The sequence below is a fragment of the Apteryx mantelli genome, chromosome 7 (genome assembly GCF_036417845.1).
Source record: "Apteryx mantelli isolate bAptMan1 chromosome 7, bAptMan1.hap1, whole genome shotgun sequence".
In the NCBI taxonomy this organism is placed as follows: Eukaryota; Metazoa; Chordata; class Aves; order Apterygiformes; family Apterygidae; genus Apteryx; species Apteryx mantelli.
Window position 1 is genome coordinate 6,421,167 of NC_089984.1, and position 25,245 is coordinate 6,446,411.

A 25,245-nucleotide genomic window follows, 5' to 3' on the forward strand; every position below is an offset into this window, starting at 1 on the left:
TTAGTAGCCTAACTTGATCAGTCTCATCCTTACAACTCTCAAAGAGTGCGGAAGCAAGGTGAGATGGCTGAAGCACAGAAGGAGAGAGTGAGACCTATGGAGAGAAAATCTTACTCTTACAAAAAAAAAAAAAAATCTTACAAAGAACTGTGTTCTTTGGTGGAGCAATCTCAGATTTTTTTCTTTTTTTCTTTTCTTTTCTTTTTTTTGGACCTGAAAAAGGGAAGGAAGTTCTCCAGCAGGTTAGGATTCACAGCGTGAGCTCTTTCCATGTCTGTTCAAAGCTTGCGCACATCACTGAGTTACCAGCTATCGGCCGACCTGTGGTAGCAGCTTGCATGCTTTTAGCTTGGGGTGAGCTTAAGGTAAAATGTCTTGGCTTGCACCTCAGGAACAGGAGTGTAAGCCGAGGCATGTTAGCTCGCATTTGCAGTGGGCCCAGAGCAGGAAGGCAGGTGGGTCAGCTCATGTGTTGCTCATTCAGCCGTGATGTCCTCACTGTGCACCTGAGCCTCTTTAGCTGATAATGTAGCTGAGGAAATACCTTCGTGTAGCAGCACGCTGGAGTTGCTGTAAGACAGTGTCACGCGCTGCAGAAGCAATTCTGGAGTCGAGCAGTCTGAATTTGCAGACCGGAGCGTCAGTTTGATGGGCCCGTGGACAGCGAAGGACAGGAGGGGCCTGTGCGCGTGCGTGTGCCTCTTGTTATAGCATGCAAGATTTGCCATTGGTGTCACGCAGCTTGGCTGGGTCTAGAAGAACGGACTTGTTTTCTTTTCCCTCCGTCCCTGCGAAATGCAGTGATTGCGGAGAGGAGTGTGTGATTTCACACCAAGGTGTGCAACTGGCTGGGGTCTTCTGTCCACATCCTCATCCAAGAGTGAGATCAGTTCGTTGCCAGATTTATTACTTGCCATTGCCTTATGCAATTTAGGCCTAAAATGTAATGTTCGGTTTTGATTTGGGGCATAGAGCTTAAAATATCTCCGTTTTCAGGGAAACCCCCCCCCCCCAAAATGCACTGCTCTGTACTTGATACTGCAGCATTTTCTTGTCATCAGTTGAGAACAGCTATAAAGAAACCAATACATTAATGGTTCCGTTTCCACCCTTTTAAGTGCAGTTTCAAAACTGGATGATATCCAGGTATTAGCTCCTATAAGCCAAAGTCATCGTTGTTGGTTTCTGCGCAGTTAAGCACTCCCTTCCCCCCCCCCCCTTTTTTTTTCCCTAAGAAGATTGAGCAAATTCAGTGACACTTAAGAAGTACTTTCGGTTATCCGGAGAAGGCAGATCTCTCCAAATTCGAGGCTTAAACCAGCTTTGTGGCGTCTGGGTTGTGGGACTGGGCATTAGCTCTGACATTTCCTAATTGTGGCGGTTTATGTGGCTGTCTAGTTTCCAGGCCGAAATAGCTGGCGTATTTTTAAATCGCCCTATGCCAAGTGAGTGAGTGCTAATTTGACGTCTCAGAGCTGCGTGCCACTCCTCGGGAGCAGAAAGGTTCTTGCCTAATTTGGTCCATTTTCTTCAGCCTGTGCAGGGCTGTGGATGATATTAATCTTTTATGATAAGCTGACTTTGTTGTTTTACCCTTATTTCTGGGCTGCTTAAGAGGCTTTAACCTCTAGCATTACATGTATTTTATGGATTTTCCAAAGTTGTGAATGTTCATTAGTGTTTTTTTGTTAGGAATCTTGCCGTCCTCCTTTGATCGTTTGGAAGAACTTAGTTATTTTTGATTTTTTTCTTTTCTTTTTTTTTAAAAGGTGTTTGTGGTCTCTCTGGTTGCATTGCAAAGACATGTCACCCCTAAAGGGTGACCTAAAAAAAATTAAATGCTGCTTCGGTTGTTAACTTGATCCAGAAGTGAGGTCTATGAAGAGTGCTGAGAAGGGAAGTTTTAGCAGCTTTTGACTTGCTTTGTTTATGTCCATCTTTGCAAGCCACCCTAAAATCACCATGCTTGTGACATCATCAAGGTCATATGTCAAGGAAATATGTCATATCAAGGACATATCTCTTCCCATCCAAGGTTTTATTAACAAATCTTTGAAAGGCCCAGTGTGCCTTTTCCATTGCTTGGCAGGTGAAGCTTTGTGGCTTTGTGAGATTCCCCCGGAAAGTTCTCCAGAAAAACCAGGGAAAACTAGGTTTGACAGTATGTTAAAAGGGGAGAAGGGTTGGGAAGAGTCTGAAGGAGCTTAAAAAATAAAATAAAACACACAAGCTTTTGTCTGTAACATACAGCAAGACCCCAAAATACTTATTTTTGTCATAGCTCCAGACAACACATGGTTACCTGGCTTCTTAGCTCGAGAACCCTTTTTCCAGAGTATTGCACTGAAGACCTCTCTTTGAGGGAAGTGGCCTTTCTGCCTTGTGTACATCCAATTTTCCCCACCCTGTTCTTTTTAAACACTTGAAGAGAGCATGCTTTAATGCTATTGATTGGGTACTTGGGCTCTGTCCCTGCAGTAATTACTAGTTTAACATTATAATTGTGATTGCATCATGATTTGCAGGGTTTCTTTTTTTTTTTTTCTTCCCCCCTTCTCTTCCAGCAGTGTTAGTCTCTGCAGCCCTCCCTTTGTATGGAACCTAATAATTAGGTCTTAAACTTGAAAAGCTGGTGAGTACTTACATCTTTAAAAATCCAGCCGTAGGTACCTAGATAGACCTGTTTGGTGGTACCTGGTGAATGGTGACTCCTCTCTGGATGGAAGAATTGTAGCAGTTCAGCCTTCATTTGCTGCCTGAACTGATAAGTCCATGGAAGTAACACAATTGCTCCTGTTTGTTTTTTCTGTAGTAAGATTCAGGCACTTGCTGCCAATCTCGCTTCGAGGTCTCCTGAGGGGTGTTGGACCCACGAGTCTTGCACATCTTGCTCGTCCACCAGTGGCCCTTCTCTCTGAATATTTAGTCTCTTGAGCTGTGCATTTTTATCAATGGATTTTGACTGGAAATGAGTGACAGCTATCTCCTGCCCGTTCCATGTATAGGAATTAAGAAAAGCACACGGTCTGCGTACTGAAAAGCATTTTTTTAATAGACAATAGACTTACGTGGGAGGCAGTTCTCATTAGAGTGTTTCTGATGCCCTGTTTGTGTGTTTGAACACGACCGTTTTCTCAGTATCGGTCACCTTGTTTTCCTTCGTGTAGGATGCCATTATCCCCTACAAGGAAATCCTCCAGATGTACTGGGAGAAAGCAAAGAGCTTCGTGAACGCCCGGTGCGACGGGCTCGAACCCTGGCAATTGATTGCACTGACGTTTGCTTCTACTCTTATCATTGTATGGCTGCACGGTTTCCTCTTCCAGGCCGAGAGTAAGTATTTAAAGTGGGGGGTTTTCTTATGGCTTTATGGGGGGTGGGTTGGTTCTTAGCTGTGGAGGGAAAGAGGAAGAACAACGAGACCGAAACAGGCCTTCTGCTGGCAGCTGGTTAGTATTAATGAGACCTTTTCCAGATTAAGGTCAAGGCTTGTTTGGTCAATGCGGCTTCCCCATTCCTTCGTAGGGTGTGGTGGGCCTGCCTGGAATGTGCCTCTATCTCTCCCCTTCCTTTTGTCTCCCTTTAGTTTCTGGCTAAGCCATTTCCATGCCAAAAAACTCTCTTCTGGCTCAAGACCTGGGGAAAACGATCCGAGAGCTGGGGTCTCCTGAACGTAGTTGCTAGAGCAAAACGTCGGGGTAGCTCTGGCTCTTGATCGCTCCTCAACCCCAGGAGGGGACTGCTTCTGATTTGGTGTTGGAAGCATGTTTCCTGCTCAGGATGTTTGAGATAATTGCGTGTGCGGTTGTTTTTTCGGAGCCTTTTCTTGCTTCGAGCGATTTCTGCTCCTGACAGCTCTTCAGTGAGCTCCCCTTTGATAAGCTTGCAGTTTCCTCTGCGGCTTGGGGATGGTCAGAGATAACTGCCTTGCTTTCGGAGGAGACCGTGGTGCTTTGCAGATCCCACAGGCCGTAGGGTTGCATTCTAGTGGCAGCATGTTAAAAATAGCCAAGTTTTTAACTTGATGTTTACCTCTGTGTTTTAACTTCATGTTTACTTCTGTACTTCTCTGCTCCTCAACCAGACTTTTTTCTTTTTAAAGGCTAGAGTAGCTGAATAGGGGGAACATCTATGGAAGGAACAAAATGATGTGAAGCTTTTGCTCAGTACGGTGTTACATTAGCTTCTTGGCTGATGTTTGTACTGTCGTGTGGTAGTTTTTGTTTAAATATTAACTAATTGCATGAAATCTGATGAAATGGTCTGAGTTTTTGAGGAGTTTACAGTAACTCTAAGTCTTCTCTCAGCATGGAAGTTCCTGATTAAACTGTTTGTGCATGGTGTTTGCAATAGAAATGTTATTTCCAGAATATTAAATGTTTGGTACAGAATGTGCCAAACTGCAACTACTGTCCTTCTGTAGCTTTTCAAAATATATCTGAAGTAAAAAAAAAAAAAAAAAAAAAAAAGTCAAGCTAATGCTGTGGGTAAGATTGTGAAGTGCATAAAAGGTTGATTTTTTTAAAGTTTGTTTAGTTATGTCTTGGTGATGGCATTCTCCAATTAGCTGAAATGCCTGGAGGACTCAGTCGCAAGGCATTTTTGGTGGCAAAAGAATCTCTGTCATCCTGTTTTCATTCCTGCCTTTAAAGTTACCCCAGGAGTTTTCCGGTGTTGGTCATAACCAGCTTCTCTCATTTCAGGCTTTGGCCTGTGGTGGGATTTCTAGTTTTTCTCCCTCTCCCCTTCCCCTGAGCAGTGGGTGCCGAACCGCTTCCCGTTGCATCATCCAGCGCCTGTATCGGATGGCCAGAGACCGGAAGAAAACTTGGTCCCCTTCCAGCTGGGCTGCTATTTCCTTTTTTGGGCTGGGAGTCTTGTTTCGCGTGTCTGAGTGTATTCGTGTCGCAGTACTATCCTGGGTTGAAGATGCAGAATCATTGCAAAAAGTGTTTCCACGGGCTCTATCTAGCGAAGCAAAGATTTTAGCCTTGCAAGGTTGCCTGTCTTTATGCAGCAGGCTTAGCAGCAAGGTAAGAAAACGAGACAGGTATCGGCCCCCAGAGACAGCTACTACTTTGCAAGCCAGTTCTTTCTGTGGCCTGGGCCGTGTCTGAACCTTGCTTTCTGACACGCTCGCCTGTCTCCCCGTGTCCCCTTGCTCTCCGTGTTATTTCTGCTCGGACCAGAAACGCTGCGCCTGAGTCGTGGCTTGCATCAGAAATGCCGTGCTCTGCATGCGCCTGGTTTCTGGAGTCACGTTGCCTTAACTGCTGACTTTTCTCTTTCAGGTTTAACATCCCGAGCTAAAAAACAGTTCTTTAAGCTCTTGAGGAAAATGCCTTTTGTCGGGGCCATAGTAAGTATTTCCACAGCTTTTCTTAGTATTATCCCGGGTCCTTGTTTCAGCCTGCGTAGCTCTGACTCAGAGAACTTGCAGTTCTTTGCAGCTTAACTGCCATGTTGTTGTGATCATACTGATCCAAGGATATGCATCTGGAAGGTCTTCTGCTGCCACCTGGTTTAATAAAAGATACAATTTCTCCCTCGTCTTTTTGTAATAGTATCACTCTCAGAAAATGGGGATGCCGTCTCTTTGTAGGCATTAATCAGCGAGTGCCATCACAGAATTTTCCGGTGATGTTTTCTCCCTGTTGGATTTCAAGAAAATAACTTGATTCATGGAAGAGAGGGACAGGACTGAACTTGGGTTGTTATTCCGAAACAATGTCTTATTCTTGAGCAAGTGTGAAATAGCCGGGCCTTTGTTGTGCAACACGGAAGGATAATTTTTTTTAATCTGATGACTGGCCATGATTACTTTAGAGCTCAGATATCTGTTAGCAGCAGTTAGCATTATAGCACAGAGATATCAGGAGTTTGTGTAATCATTAAAATGAGACAGGCTTCAGTGTCTGGGAGATGTTTTTTACATGAAAACTTGAAACTACAAATGTCAGCATTTTTTAGCACTGATTTCTTGATCATTAAGTCATTAACACAAAGCTTGGTTTATTTTACCTAGCAAATGATGGTATCACACCTGATAACTGCCCTTCTGCTTGATGTGTAGGCAACTTTAAGCATTGACTTGGGAGGGGTCAGGTCCGTCATAGGCCATCTTATGGAATGGTAGTAGGAGCTGTTCCTTGTGGTCCCTGATGTGGAGGCAGTTCTCAGGTTTCTCCTTGATGAGGGGCTAGCATTTCCCCTTCGCTTGATGTTAAGTGCTCCAACTGTCACCTTCTGGCTTCAGCAGGCCTTGGTCGGGTGAATTAATGACTTGTACTCTTCTGCTTGTATTTGGTCCCTGCCGGTTAGAAGAGGACAGTTTCTGGGGTCCCCGTGTGTGGTACTCGTGTTCCCAGGCTAGCACCGTTGAGCTCTCCTGTGCCGAAGGACTCCTGGCGTGTCCTATCTGTGCGCTGCTCCCACTCTTTGGCCGGCTGGTAGGTGATAACCTATCAGTCACCTGCAGGAGGCCTTGACTTTGGGGTGTTCCAATGTCCAAAAGTCTTTAAAGCTGATAACGTCCCCACAGCTGTGGTGTCTAGTGGCTCTGGAAGAAGAGTCTCTGCGTAGGAATGTGTTGTGAGGAGAAATCTGGGCCTCCTGAGTGCAGGGTGTGGGTCGGAAGAAAGAAATCTCTTAACTCTGTCTGTAGTGGTGATTTCTTTAATGCACGTCTCTATTTTCTTAAGTCTCTAAGCTGTATATGGGATGGCAGAGGAGACAAGGTACAAAACATAATGTATCTGAAGACTTCTGCAAATTCACAGCTGTGGCTTAAAAAGGTTCTGTGGATAAAAATGCTGTATTTTTGCCCTAAGCTTTTTTTTCTCGAGCATTAAAGAAGGGGCTCAAAACTCCCGCTGCTCACTGGTACCCATTAAGGAAGATATTCTCTTCGGATGTGGTGGTGTTGACTGTGCTGTTTAATAAAATGGAGCCAAGCTATGCCCTAAGCACCGCTCTGTGATCGTCCGTGCTGGTTAGTTGGCATGATTTTGGGCTGCGCCAGCTAGTTCCTGACATGCTTTAGAGACCAGCTCATGCCAGTGACCGTTCCCGTAGGCATTTTGGACATGGCAGCTTGCTTTTCGAGGGAGAGGTAGGTAGGGAGGAAGAGCTCAGCTGCGCGGCTGTGATCCCTGCTGTGTTTTTGGTGGCAGGGCTGAACCAGCTCCCAGCCTTTTCTCGCTCAGCGGAGCGGTTGCAGCTAGTGAGCTCGCTCTTGCGGCACTGAACAATTTATGTAAAATGTGGCCAGTCCCGTTGCTGATAGGGCTTTCCTTTCTTTTTAGATTCAAAAGAAGATTGACGAAGCCTTGAGTGATGTCACCTCCAGTTTATCCTTCCTGAAAGATGAAAAGGATTATATCAAAGTGCTGCCGGAACAAGGCATGAGCCAGTCTGAAGTGCTCGAGAAGATGAAAGAGTACAGTTCAAAAGGTATGACCGTGAGTCGGTGCTGCTACCGAGGTGGGTCTGCTTCCTAGACCTAATACTAGGCTTACGCTGTTAAATGAGGTTTAATGACTCCTGCTCATAGTTTCATCTCAAATATTTCTTCCTTGGTGTCCTTCCCCTGGAAACGTATGCCTGTTTTCCTTTTGGAAGTGACTAAGGACAGTATTCTTGACTTTTAATACTGTATTTGGGTATTTACATTGAAATTCCTTCCCTTCCCCAAGAGATTTTTAAAGCTGAAGGTGATGGGAGAGCTGAGGAGAAGGGAAATATGGAGGAAATAATTTGTATGCAAGTTTGGGTGTGTTTCTGAGCAATTACCTGGATGTTTGGCTTTTACCGGAAATGCGTTTTCTGTAAAGCCCCAAAGAATATTTGTAACAAAAAAAACTTCCAAACAGTATTTTAGGGAATTTCCAAGGACTGCCTCTCTTAATTGAAGTCATACTGGTTTGCACTTTGAAAACTCCCTTGAAGGAAGACAAAGCCATGATGTTCTCCTGGCTTGAGTCCACATAAGCAGTGTCGAAAACTTAATTTGAGTTGCTGCACTGACGTAAATATCCCCACCCCAATTCATAGACCTGTTACTTCTAATATGGAAGTTTGGGTGACTTATTGTCCAGGGGAGAGTATGATGACTACCCTGCTCCTATGCCAAATCTGAGAAATGCTTTGAATTGTCTGCTAGAATAATGCATCTACTCCAACGTCAGAAAAAAACAGCTTCACAACTGAATATTCTGTAACGGTGTCTTTCTTTTCTACTCTTATATCTTGTATTTGTAGCTCTTTGGGTTTGTCTTCCATCTGTGTTTTTTTTCTCAGATGATTATTTCCTTCCCCCTTTCCTTTCCTTCCCCCTTTCCTTTCCTTCCCCCTTTCCTTTCCTTCCCCCTTTCCTTTCCTTCCCCCTTTCCTTTCCTTCCCCCTTTCCTTTCCTTCCCCCTTTCCTTTCCTTCCCCCTTTCCTTTCCTTCCCCCTTTCCTTTCCTTCCCCCTTTCCTTTCCTTCCCCCTTTCCTTTCCTTCCCCCTTTCCTTTCCTTCCCCCTTTCCTTTCCTTCCCCCTTTCCTTTCCTTCCCCCTTTCCTTTCCTTCCCCCTTTCCTTTCCTTCCCCCTTCCCCCTTTCCTTCCCCCTTCCCCCTTTCCTTTCCTTCCCCCTTTCCTTTCCTTCCCCCTTTCCTTTCCTTCCCCCTTCCCCCTTTCCTTCCCCCTTTCCTTCCCCCTTTCCTTCCCCCTTCCCCCTTTCCTTCCCCCTTCCCCCTTTCCTTCCCCCTTTCCTTCCCCCTTCCCCCTTTCCTTCCCCCTTTCCTTCCCCCTTCCCCCTTTCCTTCCCCCTTTCCTTCCCCCTTCCCCCTTTCCTTCCCCCTTTCCTTCCCCCTTCCCCCTTTCCTTCCCCCTTTCCTTCCCCCTTTCCTTCCCCCTTTCCTTCCCCCTTTCCTTCCCCCTTTCCTTCCCCCTTTCCTTCCCCCTTTCCTTCCCCCTTTCCTTCCCCCTTTCCTTCCCCCTTTCCTTCCCCCTTTCCTTCCCCCTTTCCTTCCCCCTTTCCTTCCCCCTTTCCTTCCCCCTTTCCTTCCCCCTTTCCTTCCCCCTTTCCTTCCCCCTTTCCTTCCCCCTTTCCTTCCCCCTTTCCTTCCCCCTTTCCTTCCCCCTTTCCTTCCCCCTTTCCTTCCCCCTTTCCTTCCCCCTTTCCTTCCCCCTTTCCTTCCCCCTTTCCTTCCCCCTTTCCTTCCCCCTTTCCTTCCCCCTTTCCTTCCCCCTTTCCTTCCCCCTTTCCTTCCCCCTTTCCTTCCCCCTTTCCTTCCCCCTTTCCTTCCCCCTTTCCTTCCCCCTTTCCTTCCCCCTTTCCTTCCCCCTTTCCTTCCCCCTTTCCTTCCCCCTTTCCTTCCCCCTTTCCTTCCCCCTTTCCTTCCCCCTTTCCTTCCCCCTTTCCTTCCCCCTTTCCTTCCCCCTTTCCTTCCCCCTTTCCTTCCCCCTTTCCTTCCCCCTTTCCTTCCCCCTTTCCTTCCCCCTTTCCTTCCCCCTTTCCTTCCCCCTTTCCTTCCCCCTTTCCTTCCCCCTTTCCTTCCCCCTTTCCTTCCCCCTTTCCTTCCCCCTTTCCTTCCCCCTTTCCTTCCCCCTTTCCTTCCCCCTTTCCTTCCCCCTTTCCTTCCCCCTTTCCTTCCCCCTTTCCTTCCCCCTTTCCTTCCCCCTTTCCTTCCCCCTTTCCTTCCCCCTTTCCTTCCCCCTTTCCTTCCCCCTTTCCTTCCCCCTTTCCTTCCCCCTTTCCTTCCCCCTTTCCTTCCCCCTTTCCTTCCCCCTTTCCTTCCCCCTTTCCTTCCCCCTTTCCTTCCCCCTTTCCTTCCCCCTTTCCTTCCCCCTTTCCTTCCCCCTTTCCTTCCCCCTTTCCTTCCCCCTTTCCTTCCCCCTTTCCTTCCCCCTTTCCTTCCCCCTTTCCTTCCCCCTTTCCTTCCCCCTTTCCTTCCCCCTTTCCTTCCCCCTTTCCTTCCCCCTTTCCTTCCCCCTTTCCTTCCCCCTTTCCTTCCCCCTTTCCTTCCCCCTTTCCTTCCCCCTTTCCTTCCCCCTTTCCTTCCCCCTTTCCTTCCCCCTTTCCTTCCCCCTTTCCTTCCCCCTTTCCTTCCCCCTTTCCTTCCCCCTTTCCTTCCCCCTTTCCTTCCCCCTTTCCTTCCCCCTTTCCTTCCCCCTTTCCTTCCCCCTTTCCTTCCCCCTTTCCTTCCCCCTTTCCTTCCCCCTTTCCTTCCCCCTTTCCTTCCCCCTTTCCTTCCCCCTTTCCTTCCCCCTTTCCTTCCCCCTTTCCTTCCCCCTTTCCTTCCCCCTTTCCTTCCCCCTTTCCTTCCCCCTTTCCTTTTTTTTTTTTCCTTCTATTGCCCCCTTCTTCCCACACTCAACGCTCCCCCTCTGAAGTCACGTGGAAGTGAGGGTTGGACTGTCACTGTGTTCACCCTCTGTATGCTTGTGAAGCTGATGCCTGTTAGTTGTAGGAAGGAGGCTCATGGTTTGGAGGTGGAGCACGTAACCAGATGGGTGGAAATACTCTGCTGGGGTGTTAAACGGGGCGCACTGTCGATGCTGCTCCGGTTTGCTTAATGCTTCCGTGGCATATAGTTGTAGGCGATAATTAATTGAGGCATCCTGCCCTGTAGGTTTTAGCAGTACGAACCTGGCCCCTCTCTCCCTTCCCAGCTTGCAGCGCTGCTGGGCACTCTGGATCTGGCTGTAACTTCGGCGGTGTGAACTCAGCTGTGCGGACAACAGTTTGGGGAGCTCAAATGGGGATTAAGTGGATTACTTATGGATATAACTGCTTGCTGCAGCTAGATGTTGTCTATGTGCTGACTCTATTCATCATTTGCTTGTAGTTTGCTAAGCTCGTAGGACACAAGGCGCCAGAGGCGTAGCATTATAGGAAGCTATCTCTGTGGCACAAAAAACGTACTTGTTTCTTATTAGTGAAGTCTCAAAACCTGAATCCTCATCCGCAGAACTGGTGGGAGACTTCTTGGTGCTTTCTGGGAATGGCTGTGATTGCAAGCAACGTGCTCTTCTTGCTCCTCTTTCAGGAGACGTACGCTGGGAGGATGGGAAGGTCTCGGGGACTGTGTACAGCGGTGAGGAGAAACTCACCCGTCTGCTAGTGAAGGTAAGGAAGTGCAAGCAGTCTAACGTGGCATCTCCGCAGGTATCTTAAGGACCCTAAGGGTGACCAAAACCCCCTCAAGACTGTTCCAGCATCTTTCAAGATAAACAGGGCAGATCTGAAACTAAGATTGCCAATGCTGAAGACAGAGTCCAGGGTAAACTTAAGTGGAAGGGGAATTATTAGAAAGCATTTGGGCAGCGTAAAGCTGGCCAGTGGCTGTCACTGTGAAAATACTGTGTAGAGATAACCAGGATCTGCTCGGATAAGATGTTGTTTTGAGTAAGCAAGCAGGAAGCTGGTTACGAGTGAGTTGGAAATTGGTACTGACCTTCTGATTCAGGGAGCGAGAGGGGGGCATAAAATTGCTGTAGGTCAACTTCAGCAGGACCGTCCGATAGATGTGACTTAGCTGCAGGCTGGAGTGACAGCATACCCGGCTATCCCATTGTGGAGTTGCTGTGGGACTTTGGATTGGGACAGCTTTTTCCTGAGGAAAGCTGAGTTGCTCTTGATTTAAGCAAAAAAGAAGTTTGTAATTTGTTTTGGCGTTACTCTGCAGTCCAAGTCCTACAACAATGGAGGACTGGCATGCTTCAGTGAAGTCTTTGTTAGGTCTGTTTACCTAGTTGGGAACTTTTTCCTTTGAGAAGGTTGAAAACAACCTAAACAGCCCAAAGGTCTGTTTTTAAACATATATACTTCAAAAACTCTTTTGCTAGAAAGGGAAATCCAGCCGTCTTGCTCCTGGGAGCAAGATTTATAACAGCTGTAGTGAGTTCCGTTTGGTGGTGGTTGTTGCTGTTTTCTTCTGCCTGTGGTCTTCCTTTAAAACTAGTTCTGCACAGTAAGTTATTGGGGGTTGCATACTGGCCTGCCCTGGGTAAAGCAGTTATAGGGTGCATATATACCTGATATGACAATCTTTTTTTTTTTTTTTTTTTTTTTTAAATAGCTAAGCCATTAAACCTGTCTGTACAACAAGCAATATTGCTTGATTATTTAATCATTGCGGAGGCTGGAATGCCCTAGAAAAACAAATGATTTCTTTTTTCTCCAGCTGTAGCTTCCCAGCTTGTAGTGTTTACTCACAGTAGGAGTAAGTACTGCAGATCTCCCTGAACTTGTTGTGGCTGAATGCAGTTTGTTGGGCTAGTTGGCTTATACATGCATGGTGAATTCCCAAATCTGGACCTCTTCACTGATAGCCCATGGCTTCCCCTGCAAGGCTAACTTTCTGTCTCTGTTTTCTGAAGGTGTATGAGGAGTTTGCCTGGAGTAACCCGCTCCATCCGGATATATTCCCAGGTTTGAGGAAGATGGAAGCGGAAGTAGTGAGGATAGCCTGTACGCTCTTCAACGGGGGCCCCAACTCCTGTGGTGCTGTGAGTAGCCTGTATTCAAGTGTCCCATGGGCATCTGTATTTTTCTGACTTGGATTTAAGTGCACACGCAACTTCTGCTGTCCAGCTGAGATCGAGGTCAAGGTCATGCTGAGATATGATTGTGGTTTATGCCATGCCAGCATAGTCACACAGAAGGGGGTTGCTAATTGCTCCTCTTGGTGAAGCTTTATGAGCGACAGAGCGAGAGAGAAAGAGACAATTTAAATCAGGGAAATAGTTCTTCAGAGACAGTCCTTTACTTCAGCTGTTTTTCACGGTCCTAAATGATGATGCCCTGATGGCAGTAGGAAAGGAGACCCAGTGTAATGTGCCATAGAAAGCTGGCTGGGTGTCGGTGGAGGATGGGGAACAGAGCAGTGTCATTTTTGAGCAGCTCCCCATAGTTTCAATCTCTGAGCTGGAAATGCACAAGCCTGCCAGAACCCTAAGACTGAGGACAAGACCTGCTGGCTGGTCACCAGTGAGCAGCTCCAAGTGTTGGTGATCAAGCAGGCGTGGCGTGTATTGTCATCTGTCCAACTGGAAAACCATCTTAGCAAGTTTGTTTGTGTGGCCTTCCAGTGTACTAGGGTTGAAACAATTTTTAAAGCCTCGATAGGGTTCCCAGCACAAGAGTTCAGATTTTTGCTTTCTTTGTTATAAAGAAAAACATAGTTTTTTACACTCCTCTCTTGCATTACCTCTCTGATAAGGATTATGAGTTCCTCAGGCCAAGTCTTCTCTCTTCCCTTTTTTGTGGTGCATGGGACAGTGAGGCCATTGTCTCCTAGCAGGGTCTTCAAGCGCTATTGCGGTACACATTGGCTGCTTAATAACTTGCGAAGAAGTACTTTCGTTTGTGAGAATAATTCAGAAGAGACTTTTCAGAGTTTGGGCATGAGGTGATGCTGTCTGTAAATATGCTAGGGAGGGAGAAGGCCAGGAAAGGATGAAGACTGGTATAGGAAGACAGTGTTGACCCAAGAGCTGACTGGGTGAACTGGCCTTGAATGGGCTTACTCTGACTGCTTGAAGCTTGGTTGTATTAAGCAGGGAGGTGCCAGAAGAGCTGTTTAATAGGGGTAGTTGGGACCAAGCTCTGACTAGATTGAAGATGAAACTTGATTGGTGTATGACTGGGAGTATAAGACACGACTGCCTTCGATAGCAAGAGGTCACACCCTGTGGCCACCCTCCAGTTTAGAGAACAAACGGGCTTGTTTGCGTCTAAAAGGCATTTAACCCCCTCTCTTCTCCTTGTTGACTTGCAGTGCTGAGAGCTGGGTCTAAACTGTTGAAACTCATCTTTACCTATGGTTGAGATGTTAATTCGTATAATGGTGAATAGGTAGTTCGACGACGCTGGCCATCTGTTCAGGGAACTTTGCTCGCTGAAGTCTGCGACACGCGTACAGGTTTTGTTGTGTAAGGTGTATGTTGTAAAAGTGTCAACCTTGGCTCTGTGTGTGCTTTCACTGAAATTTGAAAGTAGAATTGTGTAAGAGGAGAAATCCAGAACGGTAAAAAGCTGCTCCGCAATCAGACAGTGATGACAGCCAGCATGAGAACCTCAGCGTAGGCTTTCTGATGGCTTCCACTTTTCCTCTGCCTCTTCCTTCTTTCCCCCCTTCAGAGGATCAGGCCTCAAAGCTGAAATTCAAGCAGAAGCCAAGCAAAAGGGGAAGCGTTCAACCTGGCATGAAGTTGTGTTCCAGCTGGCTGACCACTCAAATCTGCAGGGTCAGAGGGACGGCTGAAAAGTTGGTTGGGCGGAAACAGCAGATTAATTGTAGCCAGAAAAAGCAGATTAATTGTAACCCTGTAATTATCTTGTCCAAACGAGTCTCTCCACTGGGCTTTGCACCTTCCTCCCACGCAGCCCTTCCTGGCTGTGAGAGTGTCCAGAGGAGCTAACGCTTGATGGAGAGACTTGGGAGGAGATGTGGGGGGTTACCTGCTCCTTAAGTCGTTGGAGTCAAAGACTTTTTTGTTTCGTTTTTTTTTGTTTTTTTTTTCTCCCCCAAACAGAATTAATATTTCTAAACGATTTCTGGAGGCTTTGACAGTTACACAGCCATTTAAAAAGAACGTTTTTCTCAAACTGATGCTCTTCCTTCCGTCTCTGACAGGCCGTGCTGTAACTGGTCACTCGTACTGCCGCAGTTACGCTCCGATACCTGGTGAGGCTGTAAAATAAGAGATGGCTCCACCAGGGAGGGTATAATGCTGAGAGTTATCTTTAAATTGATCTGTTCGGGAAGTGCCGTCGCTTTTTCCGAGCGAGAAGGCTTCTCGTTCACTTGATTCAACTTCTGCAGTGCTGTAAACTAAAACAAATGTTTTTTTTCCTGAATTTCATCACGGCTGTCTCCGAGAAGCAGTGGATGCATGTGTCTGTTGTCATGTCCCTGTCCACTGGATTAACTAATCTGATTTAGGCCTCTGGGACTGCTTGTCCAATTTTGTTGGTGTCCTGTGATGGTCCCTGAAGGTAGATGGAGCTTGTTGGTGTTTCTGAAGAGTTTATCCGCGGCTGTGATAGGTGGAAAACCCACAGTTTTCTGCTTGTCTCTGCTTCTCAGGGAGGCCAGTTCGCTTCCTTTGGGCTCCGATTTCCATGGCGCGTTGCAGAACGGCACTTTCTCGGGCTAATGGCTGTGCTGCTCAGCCTGGGAAAAGCAGCACCGTACCACATCTGTGCTATTCCCAGGGCTTCCGGAGACCGGGTGTCTCTGCACGGTCCTGCCCTCTGTTGTGCGGACGTCTCTTAAAGAAGGATATCCGGAGAGCAGTCCGGTTCGTATGCTCTGAAGGATGCCGATGCATTAGATAAATGTTGAAATAAATGGTGTCTTCTTTAGATTTCTGAATTTTGAATTCGATGAGTAGCTTTCATGATTTACTGGAGTTGCCTGTCTTTGAGGCATGGGGGCTACAATTCTTCTTAGTTTAAACATGAGCATAAAAATACTGACAGTTCCCTTGTGGGATGTTCAGGCATGCCTTTTGCCTTAAACTGCACTAAGAGATGTTCAGGCTCTTAAGCCACGTTTAAAAGTAATCACTTTCAGGAGCGGAGAGATGCTTACTCTTTCTCACTAATTACTCCTTTTGTTCTTTCTTTTAATCGTGTTATGCAGGAGCAGAGAGACAGGAGCTGGTGATGTTTGGCTCCCGTGAGATTCTGATTGCATCCTTTCAATGATTTGGAGGGACTAATTAAGCTCAGTACGTAGAAGGGGAGCGGGGGAGTTTGGTTTTGTCTGATGTGGACTTGGGCTCTGATTCACAAGCTCTGTTTTGCAGTGCTGGCTCTGAGGCTTTACCTTGTAAGTTGAGGAGAAGTCGCTGTTTTTATGCAGGCTTCAATGATTTCTGTTTTTTAGTGGTTAGTAGTTGTGAACTTTAAGAAGAAAAGGCAGCCTCAAGTGGAGTGCAGAGGAAAGTTGTCCGTGTGTATGCATATATTTGACGTCTCTCTGTCTTTCTCAATTCTTCTTTGCGCTTATTTTGCAGCTGAGGACAAGATAGAGGAAGCAAAAGCAGAAGACGATGGAAACCTAGCTCCCTGTAGAAGTTGGCTTGCCTCTTCCTCCCATGTTTTGGGCTTTCCAAACTTTGTCATATAGCTAGTCACACGTTTGAAATCTAAAAGTGAAATGTGAATGCTGCATCCTGGGAGGCTTAAACTCCGGCTTGCCCTCCTGCAGATCGGTCCGGTTTTATCTGCGGCGACAAGCGGGTCGCCTTGGGAGGGATAACTGGTGGCATTTACAACCCCTGGCTTCACAGGGGTTTTGGGTCAGCCTGCCTCCATGTTATGAGCATCCAGGGGATCATGGTATATTTTTGCTCTGATGATATCTCAGAAATGAGTTGCGATTTACTGCTCTTATTCATAGGGTAGTTCAGCTCAGAGAAACTTCCGGTCAACTTTGGTCTCCAGGGTCTGGAGAGAGGTATTTCCTATGGGGGAAAAAATGCAAGCAAAATTTAGACTGCTAAATGTGCAAGGTGTGTGACATTTTGGCAGCAACGTGAAGGTGGCCTCGCCGAAGAAATCATATAATAGGGACTGCACCTCTCGTTGCTGTGCTAATGTTGAGGTTGCAGGGAACTGGGATTTGCAGGGAGCGAGCAATGGAACGGATGTATCAGCTTTAGGAGGCGGGAGGAGTATTTTTCTTCCCCCATGCTTTCTTCTCTCCCCTCCCATTTGCAGAACCAAATAAATCAGGAGCAGGAGAGCGTGCTTGTTTGCCTTTTTCCGCATGCCGCTTCTGGCTTTTGCGGATAGTGCCTAGTCGGGAAGCTGCTTAAACCAGTGCCCCTGGCCAGCCCTTCCCTGGGCCTGCGGGCTTTAACTTAAAGGGGAGAAAAAGTATTTGTGCCTGCCGTGGGCCGGTGCTGAATCACGGCGGGGCGGCCGGAGGGGAACTTGTGTCCTGTGATGGTGATTCAGGCCTGGATGGTTGCAGAGGGGGTTTGCTGCCGCTCGCGGAGCCTCCGGAGCCTCCGGACTCCCTCTGCAGGCGGAAAGCGCCCGTCCAGGCGAACGGTGAATAACATCAACTTTGACCTCCCAAACGGTGCGCGCGGCTCGACTTTGGCAACTTTGCAGGCCAGATTTCGGAGGAAGGTGTCATCTATAAGGGCAAGACGTCGGCGCGCCGGTGGAAAGATGGGAGCGGGAGTACGGCTCTTCCAGGGGCTGCGCTTTGAAGGCCGGTTGGATGAAGGCAGAGGCAGGGACGGCCTGTTCAACGAGCGGCAGGGCCCGCTGGCATGACTTACCTAGCGTTCAGCAACGTCCGCCCAAGGTCTCAAAATCGTGCCCAGCAGTGTCTTCGCAATTGCTGCAATACAGTAAGCAATATTGTAAGGGCGAAATAATTCTGTTCCTGTTCTACCGCCCGGCAGTGGGAAGGGAAAATCCGCGTGATGCCGGTTGCTTTTTCCCCAAAATAATAGCTGACAAGCTTTTTCATGAGAAGGGTTGAGAAGTGAGTGACTCAGCCTATAAAGTACTCGGGACGTTGTGTTCCTGCTACCGTCTATTTGCTTCACAATAAGTGCAACAGAATTTTTTTTTTTAGCCAGTGTGAGGCTCTGTTAGGATTTTTTTTTTTTCCTTGCAACAGCTGTTGATTCCCAAAGTACAAAAAAGCAGGACTTGTTTGTCTGTGGTGAGACAGTCGCTTGCACGGTGCCCGCGGCGGCAGCTGCTGCTGGCTTGGCTCGTGCTAGGAACAAATGCGGCGGGTGGTTTTTTTTGTTCCTCATCTCTGTACTTATGCTTGTCCTTGTCACGCAGTCACACTTTTTGCATTTTGGGGTTTTGCAGCAGTGTCAGCTGGTGAAAAACTGAAACCCAGACCAGTGGATAACGTAAGATGTGCACACGCGATTACATCCTTTTTGTGTTTCTGTTTTAGGGGAGGGTTAAAAAGGGGAAGTGACAGTCGGCTCAGCGCCCGAGGAGGTCAAAGCTGAGCCTTCCCTAAGCAATGTGTGTCGCTTTGATTCCTCTCTTTCACCTGAACTAGGTGCACCTGGGCCACGTACCAGCCCTCCTCAAGTTACAGCCCGCTTGGCATTGGCAGTGCCTTTCATGCAGAGCATAAGTCCTGCTTGAAAAAACAGCCCCACGTTTTATTAGGGTAAAATTTTACTTTGAAAGGTTTGTGCATGCTCTCTGCTCTGTCCCTCAGAGCTCCTGAAGGCTGGCCAAGGAGGGACAACCCTCCCGTTTGCTGGCTTTCCTGTCTTAGCATACCTTCCTGTAAGGGGTTTATATATTTATTTTTAAAAGCTCTCGAGTGCTGGTCTGCGACAGTACGCCTGCTCCAGCAGCTGGGGTGCGCGCGCGCCCGTGCGTTCCTCTTGCCCGTCGCCTGATGCAGAACGCGCTGCCCCGCCGTGCTCAGGGTGGTAGGGGCTGGGGCGACGGGGGCGGTGGGCTGCTCGGGGGCTTGCGCTCCAGAAATCCCTCACGGCGTAACGTTTCTGAGGTCCTTCGGGATCTACCGGCTCCGGCCTGCTACTGGCCAGAGCTCGGCTGGCCTCTGCAGAGACGGGGCGGGAGAGAGCCCTGTCCCCGCCGGTGTCCAAGCTCGGGGAAGGCTCCTCGGCTCCGGAGCAGTGCCAGCGCCGAGCTGGCGCCGTGCCTCAACCTGGCGGTGCTCCAGGCGCAATAAACCCCGCCGTACCTGAGTTGTCTTGGTACCGAACCAGCTTTGTTGTTTCCGCCTACGTGGCGTAGCTAATCTGCAACCAGCTGAATGATCCCCAGGTGATCAAGAGCTGAGCGCGTACTCGTGTGCTCGTGAGGTGCGGTCGTCCCTGCCGGCTAGGGACCGTGCGGGCTTTCCTCTCTCGTCAGGGCTTTGGGTCGCTTTTTCCCCTTTAGATAGCGGAGCCAAAGCTTACTTAAATGTGCACTTTCGACCTGAACGCTAGAAAGCACCTTGAACTGCTCAACGGCTTCTGCTGCCCTTGCAAACCTGAGTTGTCCTCTGCGTCTCTGGCCTCTGAAACGTCTCTGGGCAGAGATGCTGTGGCAGCATCCTTTCCTCTTCCCCTCTTCTCTTCTGTAACATCCATGTAGGTGATTTTCTTTTTTTCTTTTTGCTTCTTTTCTCCCCAACAGATGACGTCTGGGGGCACCGAGAGCATTTTGATGGCCTGCAAGGCGTACCGAGACCTGGCGTACGAGAGGGGCGTCAAACATCCAGAAATGTATGCAATACCTCCGCTTTGGAGGCTCTCGCGACTTAATTGCTCCTTTGAGTGGAGGTGGCTGCTTGGTCCCGATCTTCCTTCGTTTCGTAGCTCTTTGCCATCTCTTCTGTGTCTGAAGGACTGAATGCAGGAGAGAAACGTGGATGCAAGGAAACGGAGCAAAAGCGCAGGAACCTTTAAGCAGCCTGGGAACCCAGGCGCGAACGTTGCTGTTGCAGCCATGCCGTGCAGATGTATTTTGGCAATATCTGCGCGCTGCTCTAGAAAAGCCTGCTCGTTTCAGCTTTGGGCCCCTCTTCAGCACAGATTGCGAGGCACTTTGAAGTGCATAAGGGTTTTAATTTATTCTGATCAAAGACGTTTAGCCTGAAAATTCTGGGACTAAAGTCGAGGCTGATTGGGGCTGAAATGAGAATCTGTGCTAATCATTACACTGCTAATGTAGGATTTGCTCTCTCTGATGTGCATCTTTTTTCTAAACGGTGCCTCAAATTTATTTCTCTGCTTAATTGCTTCCGAGGGGAAAACATGAGAGATGAAACACTGTGGTGTTCATCTGCTGAATTCCTGTGACTTTTTTTTTTTCCTTCCCTTTCTGATGTTTTTGCATGCCGTTAAAGGCCCCAATAAAGATAGGATGCCACAGAAAACAAGGCAAATGCTTTTTTTTTTTTTTTTTTTTTGCAGTCTAGCCACTGCCACTGGAGATGTGAGACAGCGAGTGTTAAGTTCATTTGATGTATTTATGCTGTTCCTTCCGTTTTGTGCTGTGATGGGCCCCCCTCAGTGAGGATGGTTGTTTGGAGACGATGCAATCTTGTCTGTTATGGCAAGGAATTAACTTTTTTTTATTGGAACTATGCTTCCTGGTTCACAGAAGACCACGTAGTGGAATAGAATTCCTTCTAATAGGTTTGCTCTGTGTCATTAAAGATTGAGTGACCACTGTTTTAGTTCAGAATAGCACATGGCCTCTCTTGCGTCCCAGAGTGCGTTTTCCCCACCTTTTCTTTCAGTCTGTATGATTTTTGGCTTTTGCCTGTTTGTGACCTGTCCGTAAGGGAGGAAGCACAGAAACACCTGCAGGTTGGATTTGTGCTCTTTCCCCTCCTGTTCACCTTAAGGCTTAGGTGCTACCTGGGCTGAAGTTTGGAATCTGCTGCTTTCCTAGGTTGGTCCCGAAGAGCGCTCACGCAGCGTTTGACAAAGCAGCACACTACTTTGGCCTCAAGATCATTCACATCCCGTTGACCAAGAATATGGAAGTGGATGTTCAGGTATTGCTTTTAGGCAGCACAACACTCTTTCTGGGGGAAACAAGTGGTGTGCAAGAAATAGCAGGCATCTGCCTGTCAGGGTGCTAAGTCAGTGGGTAGAAAGAGGAGATGAGCTATGTTTCCTGGAAATAAGGAAGAACTGTAAGAGTAAATGCCTGTCGCTGCATATAAAGTCCTGTTTGAAATAATCGGATGTAAACCATCCCTTTGTCCCATGTCATTCTTTTAGAATCAAATAATTTGTGTGTTTCAGAAATAGCTACAGGTTTCAGATGAGGGTGAACAACATGTTCCGTTATTTCCAAGGGGATGAGTTAAATGACTCAGTTGATGTCGTCTGATGCTTACAGCTCATTGCGTTGGTTTCTGTGGGCTCTTTTGTGTTGGTTTGTTTTTAAGACCAGAAGCTGCATGTTTTCATTTTTTATCTTTTTTGGCAGGGTGGAACTTGGTAAATGGAGTGTGAGCATCTTCTCTCTTTAAATCTTCAGGCAATGAGGAGAGCCATTTCGAAGAACACAGCCGTGCTGGTCTGTTCTGCTCCCCAGTTCCCGCATGGAATTATGGACCCCGTTGAAGAGGTGGCCAAGGTAGGACGCCCCCCGTGACTTCTGGGAGCTATAGCGATAAAACTGGTATATCCCACTGCTGTGGGTGGGCTTTAAATAGCTGAAGTTAACCCTGGACGTTGTCGTAAAGCTGGCTGCAGGAGGCTGGATTTAAACTTGGGCCACTGCGTGCAGAGTGGCGTGGGCACGCCTTTAGTGCACGTTTTGTCTCTGAAGTCACTGCCATAAACTTCTGCTGTAACTGTATGTATCGTGCACGTGGGTTAGAGCTCTGCTCCATTGCAACACCAAGCAAAAGGGCTCATTCTTTGACACCTGAAAGGAAATAGCAGCAGAATAGTCCACCTGGTAAAAGGCTTTGGTTGTAGCAAGCTTGGTGGAAAAGTCATAGGGATGTGTGGAAGGAGGAGGAAGCAAAGGACCAGGATCTCATTTTTGAAACAGGCCTCTTGATTTTTCTCTCCATGCTCCCATTATTTATTTTGTATGTAACCAGTCAGCAACTTCTGATCTTCTTTTCATTTGGATCACATTCTTGTAGTGTATTTGGGATATCCACTTTCAGACCAAGTTGTCACATCTCTTTGGCAAATACAGTAAACTGCCAAAATACAATGTTGTTTTTTTCTCTTGCTGATAATCTCTAAGTATATGAAAGGCAGAAGGAGGAGTCATCCTACAGCTAGCCAGACCTTCCAGATCATCCAGTGCTCAACAGCTTGAGAATGGCATGATGTTCCAAAAGGGTCCAGAAAACATCCAAATGTGAAACATGGAGTATTTTTGGTGACTGGAGTTTGGCTAGCCCAACCACATCATTTTCCTCCTTGGTTGTATATTGCTCACCAGAACCTCTTGTTTGCATGCAGCTGGCGGTGGAGTACAAAATCCCCTTCCATGTGGATGCCTGCCTGGGTGGTTTTCTCATTGCTTTCATGGAGAAGGCAGGGTTCCCTCTAAAGCGTCCCTTTGACTTCCGCGTGAAAGGTGTGACCAGCATTTCTGCTGATACCCACAAGGTAAGAAGGGGAGAGAAAGGACTTTCAATGCTTTCATTTTGGGGGAGCAATTCCCAATGCCATCCCTGTCTTTAGGCATTTCTAGTACACTTTGCATGGCTTTTTCAGGGTTTGCTACCATTGGCCTGTGGGGGACTGAATCAGACGTTAAATAGAAATAGTGGCACGTGGCTGGTGGGGGGCTGTCATGGAAAGGTGACTTGGACTGTGGGCAGTGGTTGCATCTGCTCGCAGTTTGTGTTTTGTGATGTGAAGGTGGTGTCAGATACCCGGAGCAGGGGTTTGTCTAGGGGTGATGGAGACCCACTGGTTTTAATTTCCCTCATCGTGTGGACTCAAGTCCCAAAGTGGTCAGGAGTGCCGCGGCTCCACTGCTGGAGGGCAGGAGAGATGCCTTTTCAGTGGGGTGCTTGAAGCAAGGACTAGTTCATTTGCTTCAGCCGTGCTAGGTAAGAAAGCATTAGACTTAAATGAAGAGGAAGTGCTGCTTTGTTCAAGTCTTTATCACATTGCAGATTTTGTGTTAAGGCTCCCCTCAGAGTTTTCCTTTGCTTCTGAGAAATTAATCTTTAGTAACTGAGTTTGTCTTTTCGAGTTCATAAATTCGATAGCTAAAATATGAAGCAGCTGCTAGCTGCCTGCAGGGAAAGGCAGGTCCTCAACCTGCTGCAGGGTGTAAGCTGTCCCACCTCACCGTGTCAGGACCTGTGCCAAGTCCTGGTGGTGTAGCTGCCCTGCTATGTGGAGGCGTGCTGGGATAAGGAATGCCCTATGTGGATGCTTTGTGCGATGCATCAAGGTATGGGCACAGGCGATCTCGGTGACCGTCACAGTAAGTGCTTGAACGTGTTCCTGTGCCCTCCTGCCACTCTGTAATGCTTTGCGTGCCTCTTGCAGTACGGCTACGCTCCCAAGGGTTCCTCTGTGGTGCTCTACAGCGACAAGAAGTACAGGAGCTACCAGTTCTTCGTAGCGCCCGACTGGCAAGGGGGCATATACGCCTCCCCCACCATGGCGGGCTCCCGGGCTGGTGGGATCATCGCCGCGTGCTGGGCGACTCTGATGCACATCGGGGAGTCCGGCTACGTTGAGGCGACGAAGAGGATCATTAAAACAGCTCGCTTCCTCGAATCGGAGTACGTCCGTGACTTGGCTTTTTGATTGTACTCTTTAACCCCATTCTGGACTCCCTCTCCCACGCTGCTTTTGTTTCTCTTGCACCCTTTTTTCCTGGAGCATGTTAGCCCCTGGGTGGGAATCCACTGGGAAACGGTTGGAGAAGATGCCTCATTTATGCCCAAGCTACTGCCCTCCTTCATACAGCTGGAGGGCACAGAGAGGAGGGATGCAGGCATCTTTATTTAGCTGGCCTTACTTGGAGAGTTTCTCCTGCCTTAGTTGTGGCTGAGGGGGAATCGGGAAGGACTTACTCCAGCTGCTGAAAGAAGGGTTATAATCGCTCTTGTTAGCGTGCCTGCATTGCTGTGTGATGTGATGGACTGATGCTCTTTGCTGCTCTGTGTTTCCTTGCCTCTCTGTCCTCCCTCTTTTCCGTTTCTTCCTGAGCGTACTTGACTCAGGGCTTCTAATCACTGGAGTCCTCTTGCGAGGCCTTATGGCCTGGGCTGGTTGCATGATTTTTGGTAGGAATGTGTTGCACTCTATCCCCCTCCATATGTACCTTTTCCTCTGAGGCTCCAGAAAGAAGGACAGAATGGCTGACCTCCTTCTGCTGTAATCCTGTAACTCTGATTAGTCGCTTCTTCTCTCTTTAATATTGTTTCAAGGTTGAGAAAAATTGACAGCATCTTCATTTTTGGGAAACCCGAGGTGTCTGTCCTCTCCATCGGTTCGGACACTTTTGACATTTATCGATTATCTAATTTGTTAGCTGCGAAAGGGTGGAACTTGAATGTCCTGCAGTTCCCATCAAGGTGAGTTTGTGGTCACAGTGGGAGCCGTTGTTGTAGACCAGTGGAGCGATGTGCATAGCCCGGGTATGCGAGATGGTCGTCTTTGGACCACGTAGCTCTCTCGACTTGCTGAGTGGTGTTGTCCATATCTGATAAATTATATGTAGACTTTTCCTCTGGAGAAGCAATTACCTTTGTAATTGCTGATATATAGCGGTTACTGCAGTGAAGATGAGGCAATAGTAATTTTAATGAGCCTGGCAGAGGGCATATCTGAGACTTTCTTTCTCTTTGCCTCTGCATTATACAAGCGGAAAAATACAAATAGCCAGGACTTTATCTTGTGTTAGCCAAGTGAGATTTTGTAGATTTTTATTTCTTTCTCCTGCACACTGAACATGAAGGTAATTGAGAGAACAATGAAGGTTTGATCATTTTCTGTGATCTTTCCAGCCTGATGTAAAATGAATGTTTGTCCATGATTTTCCTTGAGTGGGTAGAAGTTGTGTTCCTGTGCATGAAAAGGGCAAACCTTTTAAGTTGTAGGTGTGCTGAAAAAGTTTTAGACTTGCAGTTAGCGTGAAGAGGAGCCCTAGAGAGCCTGAAGCAGTAGCTCAGAGGTGCGAGTAGCCCCATCCCTTCCGGTAGGTTCGAACTTCCACGCTGGGGGTGGCCGACACGTGCAGGCTGACAGCTCATCTCGGCTGGAGGGGAAGGGGAAGGAAATTACGGCAAGCATCCCTGGAGCGAAGCGTGCTCCCATGCAGCTGCATCTTTCTAACCAGATGTAACTGGGGTGAGGTGAGGCAGTTGCAGGCTTTTAGCTATGTATGGTGATGTTGGGAAGGAAGGTGGATTTGCAATTTTGCAAAAGAAGAGCTTGGTTATAGCAAATATTATGGAGAGATTGCCTTTAATTGGAAGGTAGTGGATAGTCATCTCCCTTTATACCTCTGAAATGTTATTTCAAGGAGATACACAGCTGTCACTGGCCAGGGAAGGCCTCAGATGCTGTTTGCTCTGCAAATGTGGAGCTGTGCATACTTGGCGTGGCTAATCTCTGCCTTCTCCCTTGCCTGCCCAGCATTCACCTTTGCATTACGCAGTTGCACACGAAGCCGGGTGTTGCCGAACAGTTCTTGAAAGATGTCAAAGACAGCGTTGACGAGATCATGAAGGATGTCAATGCCGAGACCACAGGCATGGTAAGGAGCCAGGACATAGTGAGGGTGT

The 25,245-nt window shown here is 47.8% G+C and overlaps 1 protein-coding gene across 1 annotated transcript in view; it reads left to right on the forward strand.

Moving 5' to 3' along the window:
- SGPL1 (sphingosine-1-phosphate lyase 1) overlaps positions 1–25,245 on the forward strand; it is a 33,482-nt gene that overhangs the window by 5,032 nt on the left and 3,205 nt on the right. Inside the window, exons 2-13 of the mRNA XM_067299719.1 lie at positions 3,168–3,333; positions 5,292–5,359; positions 7,305–7,452; positions 11,032–11,111; positions 12,365–12,493; positions 19,143–19,231; positions 20,406–20,511; positions 21,003–21,101; positions 21,950–22,099; positions 22,997–23,235; positions 23,887–24,033; positions 25,097–25,217. Of these exons, the coding sequence (XP_067155820.1) occupies positions 3,168–3,333; positions 5,292–5,359; positions 7,305–7,452; positions 11,032–11,111; positions 12,365–12,493; positions 19,143–19,231; positions 20,406–20,511; positions 21,003–21,101; positions 21,950–22,099; positions 22,997–23,235; positions 23,887–24,033; positions 25,097–25,217 (1,542 nt within the window). The remainder of the gene's footprint in view (positions 1–3,167; positions 3,334–5,291; positions 5,360–7,304; positions 7,453–11,031; positions 11,112–12,364; positions 12,494–19,142; positions 19,232–20,405; positions 20,512–21,002; positions 21,102–21,949; positions 22,100–22,996; positions 23,236–23,886; positions 24,034–25,096; positions 25,218–25,245) is intronic.